The sequence below is a fragment of the Rhea pennata genome, chromosome 3 (assembly GCF_028389875.1).
Source record: "Rhea pennata isolate bPtePen1 chromosome 3, bPtePen1.pri, whole genome shotgun sequence".
Classification (NCBI taxonomy): domain Eukaryota; kingdom Metazoa; phylum Chordata; class Aves; order Rheiformes; family Rheidae; genus Rhea; species Rhea pennata.
The window spans coordinates 62,376,264-62,386,556 of NC_084665.1; the positions used below are offsets into that span (position 1 = coordinate 62,376,264).

At 43.8% G+C, this 10,293-nt stretch overlaps 1 protein-coding gene across 3 annotated transcripts in view; it reads right to left on the reverse strand.

Moving 5' to 3' along the window:
* PHACTR2 (phosphatase and actin regulator 2) overlaps positions 1-9,958 on the reverse strand; it is an 89,022-nt gene extending 79,064 nt beyond the window's left edge. Inside the window, exon 1 of one of the 3 annotated variants that reach the window (XM_062572441.1) lies at positions 9,758-9,957. In XM_062572441.1, coding sequence (XP_062428425.1) covers positions 9,758-9,800 — 43 coding nt within the window. In that variant the 5' untranslated portion in view covers positions 9,801-9,957. Of the gene's footprint in view, positions 1-9,757 lie in introns of all 3 variants that reach the window. The other 2 variants (XM_062572440.1, XM_062572442.1) reach the window with 2 other exon arrangements.
* Between the last annotated feature and the right edge of the window lie 335 nt (positions 9,959-10,293).

A 10,293-nucleotide genomic window follows, 5' to 3' on the forward strand; every position in this document is an offset into this window, starting at 1 on the left:
AAAAACTGTTAGTTCAAAAAACTGTGTCAACTGCAACTAGGTAAGGTTAAATAGATTCAGAGGTCATAATATTAAAATCCAGCCCAAAACAAACAAACCAAATAAAATCCCCCCTAACAGGACACTCTTCTCCATGTGATTCTGGCCAGAGAAAGTGAGAAGGCAGAACAGGCCATCTTCACATCTTGTATCAACGTGAAGTTCACAGTGACCCTCCTATCTAGTTCCTACTGAAGCACTCCTGTAAAACAGTTTAACAGGAAGTTACACCTTCCATAGCTCAAATGTAGTTCTGGATTTGACCAAAAATATATTGGACAAGCTCTAGCCTAAGGGTTATAGACTTCATCTAAGAAGGAATGTAAATGATCCGGTTCTTTTGTTTCAGTATTGTTTGTCAGGAATATATATATAAAAATCCTCACTATCTAGCTACCTTCCTTTCTGTTGGCTTGCAATCATATTTCCTTTCTTCTTCAGTTTTGTTCATACTTTTAACATCAACGTCCTTCAACAGCTTGAAAACAGATCTGAAGGCTTCTCAGCAGCATTGACAAAACCAAATTCTGTCAACTTAGGAGCAAAAACAACTAACTGAACTGCCTCTTTCCCCTGCACCCATCTACTCCTTGGCTACTCTCTCAGCAGAGGCAGCAGCAACCAGCCCCACTCTGGGCGCCTAGCTTAGGCAAAGCAGACTGAAGAGCTCGTTATCAGGGCCTGTTACTAAAGCCAGTTTACCATCACTGGCAAACTTCCAACCCTTGTTTTGTCTGTGCTTAGCACTGGCCCTGCCCAGACCTACTTGAAAAGAAATCCTGCTTCCACTACACTGTTACGACTCCAGTCAAAAAACGAGAACAGAGTCAGGATCCCATTCACACCATTTAGAGTAGGCAACTTCAAACGTCAGAATGTGCTTCTCCATATGGGCCATAATGTCAGCTGGTTTGAGAATTTCTACACATCAGAAATATTTCTCTAACCACTGTGTTACGATTTAGATACAATAGGTAAAAAATAGGTTCTTGAAACAGGCTGTTTGCTCAATTATTTATTAAAAATGTCAGCAACAGCCAAATCATAAAGTGCACTTTTTTTTCCCTAAATCATCAACATATCCTAAAAGAACAAACTAAACTGAACTCAGGCCAACACTGACTCTGGAATATATTAGCATTTCTTCATTGTTTCTTATATTCTTTTTAAATATAGAAAAGCATAGGCATCTAAAACAAATAAAGGAAAACTTTAAGCAGGGAAAAACAAAGATATATATAAACAGGTAGTAGGTAGCATTTGTAGTAGGTAGCACTGTGATATGGCTCAAATACTGATGAGGACTCGGGAGATTTATGTTTTAATCCTGGTAGTGTCTTAGACCCACTGAGTAATGACAAGCAAGTCTTCTGCCTCCTCATGCTCAGTTTTCCCATTTAAATAATAGGATATTATAATAAGGGTTGAAAAGTGTTTGGACATCTATAATGAAAAACACCAGGTAAGAATAAGGCATTATATCCAAGAGTAATAAAAAAGTGAGGAAGAGGGCTTAGGAAGGACAGCTGAGCCAAGGGGTGGCTGGGCCACTAAGCACAGCTCAGGAGCAGACTTGGTTGTCAGTGGGACTGAACACAGGGGGCTCAGGAGGAAATAAGATCTCCTGTGACCTTTCCATCTGAGGGAAGCATCGGGGAGGTCATCTGATAACACAACTTTGTATCAACTGGGACAACTCCTTGGACTTTGCAGCCCTGCCAGCACCGACAGCTCCTAGAGCCCAAGTCTCATTCTAATTGTAGCAGATGAGGACACTGATGATCAGCACTGCAAGCAGGTAATTAAGTGACTAGCAAATAAAGGGCACAAAGGCACCTCAGTCAACATGCCTGAAATAAAAGGTCATATACACTGCCAGGAGTAAATAAGCAACAAAATGAGGAATATTCATAGTCATCTTTTGAAGCAGCCTCAGAGCAAGAGGAGACAAGACATTGACCAGGGATCAACTGAGTCTTAGCCCTTCATACTCATGTTCCTGTGGTTCATACGTCATTCCTTTGGTGTGGCTGGTCCTCCATGTCCTTACAAGATCTCTGCTCTCCACCATGCACCTTAGTCAAGGTTCAGCAACCTCCCATGCAGCAATTTTTTCCTGAAGCTGAGTGTGGTCTGCATCAACTAACACTAACTGTTAGGGTGCTTGGTGTTTTCTCTAGAAGATCACAGATTATATGGCAGCATTCACGAGCAACAAAATGTATTTTATAATTCATAAACATTTTTTAAAAAAACATATATATGATTTTTTTCTATAAATAGTCTGTATTTCTATAAATAATAATAGTTTTATTTCACAGGATCACACTTTGATCTCCACTGACAGCACAAATAAGAACAGTTTTGGGGACCTTCAGTAGTTGCCTTTACTGTTGGAATTTTAGCTTGAGACACACACAAGGCCAACATTTCAAAGTGTCTGAGCCTTTCAGTGCCTACTAGCAGGAGATGAACTTGCAGCTATCCATTCTGCCTGAAAATATGGTCTTTCTGTACCTTTAAATGGGTATCCAAAACACCCACTGAATTAGCCCAAATTCTGGGGCTGTCAGAATTGTAGCCCCATCTGATAACAATGGTAAGATAATGAGCAGTGGGTTTCCCATGCTCAAGACTGACAAAGTGAAAAAGTTTGGGTGTAAGTTTAGCAGAAACTCTCTCTCTACATTGTATTTATAACTCCTCCATAATTTTGCAAAAGAATGAAGAGGAGACAAAAAAAGAAATACAATTCCCAGTTATGAGTGTTATGAGGATTCAGCCTCAGCGCCATCAATCAATTTTAACCTGACAGAAAATAATTATATAGGAAGATTAAGCTGCCATTTGTATAAGGAATAAATATTTCAATGTTACTGGCTGCACCTTCTTCTGCCGTTCTTTTGTGACTATAAAAAGCAAAAGTAAGCATAAGAAAAATTCATATATATGCTTGAAGTTCAACATATAGCTGAAGCCAGAGACAGCATTTCAGAAATAGTTCTATTTTTGTTTTTAATCACAACATCATATAACATCATTCCTCAGATGTCAAACATTGAAATTCAAAACAAAAGGGAAGCCTAGCAGTGATATGTGTATACAGTGGTGTGACTTTGCAGGCGTGGCTGGAAATCTCAGTCTAGTGAGAAAGGAAGCAAGCTGTGATCACATTGAAGTTTCCACTGATCCACATACCCAGATTACAAGTTCTGCCCCAGTTAGAAGGCTCCACTGCTAAAAACTACATGCTGTGAGGGCTTGGGATTATGCTTGAATTTTACATGCAGCACCAAGTGAATTTTAACTGTCTGCCTCCAGATACCATGACTAAAAATCACATTTTTACCCTTTAATTAATTCCATTCAGAATTACACCTTTCTGCAGCATTAAAGCCCTCTACAGAACTTCAGATTTCTTCTCAAGAGTCAGAACTCAATCTCTGCCCCACAGGCTCCTGACCAACTCCAGAACATGCTTCTGTCTTACCACAGGCTCTAGAAACCTTCAATGTGCTACGTGCCCCCTAAGGCTCTGAAGCTGCAAGCTCCTTCTCTTCTAGATGGGAGATGTACTGCTGTGTTAACTGAGACATGCCACCACGCTCATATGACTAATCAACATTTAAAACAAACCAGTAAAGTATATATTAACTATCTGGATTTACAGGCCTGGATATCTGCAATCCATTTTGCAGAATATGTGTATCAGGATACATTATCAGAATTGATAATAGAAGTCTTGCATTGCAGTTGTTTGTGATCTCAATAAAACAAAGTCAGCATAGATACCTTATCTCAAACTCCAGGCATCTATACTGTAAATCGGGGGGAGGGTGGGAAAGGGTGTGTGTTTTCAAAAACAGCAACAAAAAGCTACATATGCTAAAAAAAAACAGCAGTACAAAGTCTTCTCTCACCTTATCAGAAGCATTTAGTACCTAAGATTGTAGCTGCTAATATTATAAAATCTCGAGCTGGGAGCCAGAGGCACAAGTGCAAACTTGAGGGATGCAGCGTGTCACTATACAGTGCATGACAATCACATACAACAGGTTCTCTTGCTTCTCTGAAAAGCACACTGCATCACCTGATATACACTGATCCATACATATATCCCATTTGTTTATGGATGCTGGTTTCAACATCTAAAGACTGGTGGATTACGTTTCATTTATCCCAGAAACCCAGTCTCTCCATATGCAAATAAAAAGGTAGCAGATGAACAAAATGCTTGAGCTAAAATCTTATGGTTTGCAATAAGGTACTCTCAGTGAGAGGTCTGCAGCTCTGAATTTTTCTTTCCTTGTGGGCTCACTGAAGTCTGAATTTATGGACTGACACTTCTTACAGAATGCTTGTTTTTTGTTTGTGTTTCTTTCTCATCACTTGCTCACTCTCTCTGACTCTCTCTCTCTTGAAAAAGTATGGCAGGGAGTTAACAGGAGAGAGCACCAGGCTGGTAAAGTCCCTGAAGTGCAAATCTGCATGCTGGAAGGATAGTCTAGGGGAATACCACAACATGCCTATCCTGTCATATCCTTCTCAAGGCACCCTTTGCAGGCTACTGTCAGAGACAAGATACTGGGCTAAGCTGACCTTCAGTTTGATCCAGTTCAATATAGTTACTGTTAGGGAGGGATTCCAGCACTTTTTTTTTTTTTGGGGGGGGGGGGGGGCACTAGGTCCCAAGAAAAGAAATGCAATTTTAATTACGGCAATAACCTCTGTGTTAGGATTTGAGAAAAACCATTAAAAAATGGAAAATTTGGAAAATTGGTTCTTCAAGACTAGCACTTAGAGCGCAGGCTAGGGAGTTGAGGGCTTTTCCCAACTCTACCAAGGACTTCCTTTTGCTACTGTGGGCAAGTCATTTAGGGCTAGACATCAAATGGGATATGACATTTCAGCTCAGTTATCTCAGCTTCCTCCTCTTCGAGAGGCACAGAGAGCTGGAATGACTGGCTAACGGAGGTGTTGCAAGTAGCTCAGTGCAGCTGTAAGTGCTCCGAGATGCTCTGCTACAAAGTGCAATAATGCCAAAGCTCTTCCACTTTTAAAAGGATAGAAGCTGGAGGAATAAACTCAGCCTTACTTTTTCCTCACTAAGAATTATCACTTGTAGGGGCCTGTTTATGCTTTCAGATTCACCACAGACTGAGTCAGGGTATGAATTTAAGGCTGAGTATCTCCAAGTCATATTTCACAGGACCAAAAGTTCTTGTTCAGAATAGCACTGTCACTGCTCAGATGGCTCAGAAGGAGCCATTACTGAATAATCACTACTGGAACAACTTCTCTTTATAGACAAGACCTGAAATTCCTGTACTAATAATCAATTATTAGTTTCCTTACTGACAGCTAGCACAGCTGAAGCAAACATGTTTTCCATTTCATTCCAAAATTAAAATAAGGCTGCCCAGCTAAGGCAGTTACAATTCCTCTGCACGGACACAAGAGAAGATGCTGTTCACTTGTCAATTAACAGGAAGTCCCATAATGCAAAGAGATAAAAAAGAGTAGTCTGAGAAACACGTTAACTTTTGACCTATAATAATCATTTCACTGAGTGCCAAGGTCAACAAACAGGATCCTACCAGTACTGCTTTCATCTCATGGGGTGAGCTGGGTGGGAAACTGTTTTCCTGTGCTGTCCGTGCACATTTCCATGTCCTTGGAGAGGAGGGGAGGAAAAAAAAAGAAAAAAAAAACACCAAACACTTCTGGTCTATAGTAAGATTAAATCCAAACGTGACAATTTGTGCTCTGTTTCTGAAAATGTTTAAGATTAAAGAAACTCTCACCCATCCCAGAGTAAACAGGCTCTGGGATTACATACTCAGCTCTTTGCAAACCAGAACAGGGGCAGGACCCCAGTTTAAGGTTGGCCCAGCAGAATATCCTGATTGTCAAGGCAAGAGGTTCTCTAGACCTTCCCTCTACAGCTTGTTCCTTGCCCTCTACATGCTCCCTGCTATGCTCCACTAACTCCATGCTGAACTAATTGACCTCTTCCTAGTAACACTAGTAAGTGCATTTTTACCAGAAGTTTTATTTTTCAACAAACCATCACTATTCAGAAACAACAAAAAAACCTTCATCATCTATCTAGGTCTGCTTATAAGTGTTACCTTCCCATCAGGCTTCCCCTTGATGACTAGCTTGTTTCCCTGTACTTTGGCTGGTACCAAACCATCCAAAACCAAATGCAAAGGCTGGTGGGGGGGGGGTCTCTTTTCATTGCACAACTCTTATCTTTTGATAAGCTGGTGATCAGAAAGCAGAAGCGGTATCTTTGCACATGATAGTTGATAATCCTGAAAAGTGCTCCACCTCAGCCACCGAATGGGAGAGAGCACTTTTGTCAAGTCCTGCCAGGCCTGGGAAGATCACACAAGAGGAAAGAAGATCAGGAAGGAGAGTATGCACTTGTCCTTTTCCACATACCTATACTGTCTATACAGTCTTTCCAAGCCCCTCTTGCTGTAAGCCGCTAATCTTCCTGTTTGTTCACATTTGCAGGCCATGACAAGTAACAAACAAGCTATGGAAAAATGCATCCAAATACAACTGAAAAACAGGAACTGAAGAAGAGAAGACTGCAGAAGATTGTCTGCTGGGTGTTCACAAACAGCCAAGACCAGCTTTGCTGTCCACCAGTGGATCATCAGTACGAGTAGTGATTAAAGCCCTGACACTAATACTGCTGTAACTCTGAACAAGTCCTGGGTAAGAGACAGAGTTTAAGAATCAAATTAAATAAGAACATAAACAGAGCAGAGATTAACTAACTGAAGGGAAGAAACACTAGAAGCATACAAGAGCAAAAAGACAGAAACTAAATACAATGAATGAGAAAAAACATAAGTTGTCATGGTGGCTGCAGTCCAGTCAGTCCTCTAAATTCAAAGTAAAGTAAGAACATGCCCCTAGGAAACATTTCCAAGTCAAAAAGACAAAAATATAAGTATTTTATTCAACAGTGCTTTGCTAACATAGGAACATAAGAAGTTAAGACATTCTTTGTATTAAGTTTGGTGTCCAAAAATATTTAAGAACCCTCCCATCCAATTCTGATGCCAAACTGTAGTGAGAAAGCATTGTTAAAAAAGATGGGGGACTCTTGGAAGATTAAGTTTTGGAAGACACATGGGCATGAAAAATCATATTCTTCCTCCCTGTATAGGATGGGGCTGGCTGGGATACATATATATTTGCCAAGTTGGGTAGACTTTAGTTCTATGTTTAGACCTTAATCTAACAGTTAACCCAAGGGGAAAGTGCATCAGGATCCTGGTCTGTTTAAGTACTTCAGTACATATTTCCAAGAGAAAAATCTTTCCTTTAAAGTAAATCTTAAAAAAAAAAACAAAAAAACAAAAAAAACAAAAAAACAAAAACAAAAACATGCAGGACATTGGATTGCATCCATACTGAGTGTTATATTACATAGTATACTGCATTTATTTTAACACTCTCATTTTCAGGGAAAGTTTTATTTTAGATGTCTACATCAGAACAATTTCACCTGATTAGTCCAAAAGCTCCACTGTGATTTACTATTATTACCCTCTGTAACTATAAGCTAGAATCTGAGCTCTACATGGGCACAAGAGCTCACATTAGATATCCAGAGGGCAGGATCAGGACCCTTAAATGCTAGTATGTTTAGGGAAAAAGATGGAGGGAACAGGAAAGTAACTTCTAACAGCTGCTTTCATTTGGCTGGAGAGGGATCTGAATGCACTATTGATTCCTTAGCACTAAAACAGATTTGTAGCCCCTGTGTGTACAAGACAAGGATCTCCTTCAACTCTAATCTCTAGCAGCTGTCAAAGACTTAAATGTCTTGTAGCTGTCTGGCACACCAAAAATTAGGACTACTTGCCTAAGGGGCAATCAGTCTCCACTGAAACCAGTGAAAGTCATCCCACCACCCTAATTACAATTAGACCGAGCCTCCCAAATTACCTGCACAGGAAGCGAAAGAAAAATAAATGAATCTCTACCACCCATAGAAGTACCAGCCCCAGTGGCTTCTCATTGAGGATATACTCTCACAACATCTTCAGTGAGGCTGAAATTGCAGGGGGATTGCTGGTTTGTGAAACCTTCTGAAGGATGTATCAGTGCCTTGGGACAAGCATATCCTCCTGAGGATAACTAGGAATTGTGCTTATCAGTTAAAACAGTGACAACTAAAATTGATTTGCAGGACCAAGGAAGCATCACCATAACTTACCTCTTCAGACAGCTGTCGCTTACCACTCCTTAATTAAAGTATTTTCAATTAAAAGAGAACAAGGGTGACTTTTTTCTTTTTTTAGTTAAAATTGTAAATCCAGCCCAATTATTGTCCATTAGCATTCTGTGTAGAGAACAGCGGCTATCCTTTTTCAAGATATGGGTCCTTCTCAGCCAAAACACACTCAGAATATACTTTCACACTTAATATTTTGGACACTTTTCTACAGGATGTTTAACAAAAACTTTAAACTGGTACATCTGTTTCCTAACAGCTACCTTGAATTAATTATAATGTATTGGCTGCTGGATGACAGGTTTAATGCAATAGCAAAGTTTATTAGAAATGGCCAAGTTTCTTTCACGTAATGTTGGGCAGGAGAAGAACTCACTCAGTATTTTTGCCAGGGAGATGTGATTGAAAAGTTGTATCATAATAGAATTTTTCTGAAAATGGAGGCGTAACTACAAAAATTATCGCTTTGTATCTCCATGAATAAACTAAGGACAAAAAAGTTTGCACTGTCTCCCATCTGGCAAAACATTCCCACAATAACAGCAATAAGCAAATTAAGAATAAAGTTCAGAGAATGAAGAGTTCAAGTCTACAACAGGACTTTTTTAAAGAATGCTAGAGAAATAGGCTTTGAGGAAAAGGGGGGGGGGGGGAAGAAAACGCCAGTGCAGTGGCATTTTTCTAGGAAACTGCAGACCTCGCTGGAGTTAATTTAGATCCTACATCCTACTATTGTGAGAAGGGACTCAATCTGTTTTCCAGCAATTAAAACACGCAGAGTAATCCCGAAGTGCCTGCAACCCAAAACACCAAGTACTTCGCACTACTTTCAAACAAGTCAACTCGCAAACAACTAGAACTGCCTTATTAAAAAGAGCAGGGGTGGAGGGAGAAAAAGTTCCATTCACATGCTATCTATTTATTTTCAATAGCCTGCTTACACATAAAAACGTGCCGGAGCCAAAAGCAACCAGATGGGCGGGTGACTAGCCGCAGTGCCGGGCGAGGTGCCAAAGGCTCTTTCCTCACCCCCCCCTCCCCCCTGTTTCTCTCGCTATGATTTATTTATGAAGGGGGAGAAAGAGCCCGAAAGCGCGCGGGCCCGGGGGGCAAGGAGGGCGCCGCGCCGCCATCACGCGCGGGCTCACCCCCGGCCCGCGCGGCCGTTAGGGAGCGCCGCTAACGGCCGGCGCCCCTCGCCCGCCCAGCGGCGCGCGAGCGGGGAGAACAGCCGCCGCCGCCGCGCTGCTCCCCCCCGACCCGCCCCCCCACCGGGCTCTCTGGGCTGGGGAGCACAAGGGCGACGGCTGCTCCGCCGCCCCCATAACTGCCCCTCGCCAGGCTCGGGCCGGCCCCGCCGCCGCCGCGCCGTTCCCCGTCCCGCCGGCGGAGCCCCCCCTCCCCTCCCTTCCCCTCCCCGCCTCGCAGCGCTGCCCCGCCGGCGGCGCCCCTACTCACCGCCGGCCGGCTCGGGCAGCGTGGAGACCGAGGTCTGGCCCATGCCGTCGCCGAGAGGCGGCCCGCGATCACGCAGCCCGCTCGGCCCTCCGGGCGCGCAGTCTCCGCCGCGGCTGTTTCCGGGGGGCCATGTCACTTTTCGCCGGGGCCGCGGTCCCCGCCGCGCCTCCCGCCGGCTGGCGGGGGGCGGCTGCGGCCGCGGCGGCTGCGGTCCGGCGGCTGCCTGTCATGCCGCCACGCCGCGGGCGGGCAGAGCTCGGCGCGGGGCCCGCGGCGGCAGCAGCAGCAGCAGCAGCGCCGCGCCCGCCGCCCGCCCCGGGGCGCCGCCCGCCCCGGCCCCGGCCCGCGTCGCGGCCGCCGCTCGCAGCCCCCTGGCCGCCTCCGCCGGCGGCTCCTGGGCGGGGGAGCGCTCACCCCGGCGGCTGCCGGGGGCTCTCACCCGCGCCGGCCCTGTGCTGCAGGGTCACGGGGAGGGGGCTTGTGGAAGCCCTCTCTTCTCCCTCTCCTTCTCTTTTTTTTTAACTTAATTATAGGGA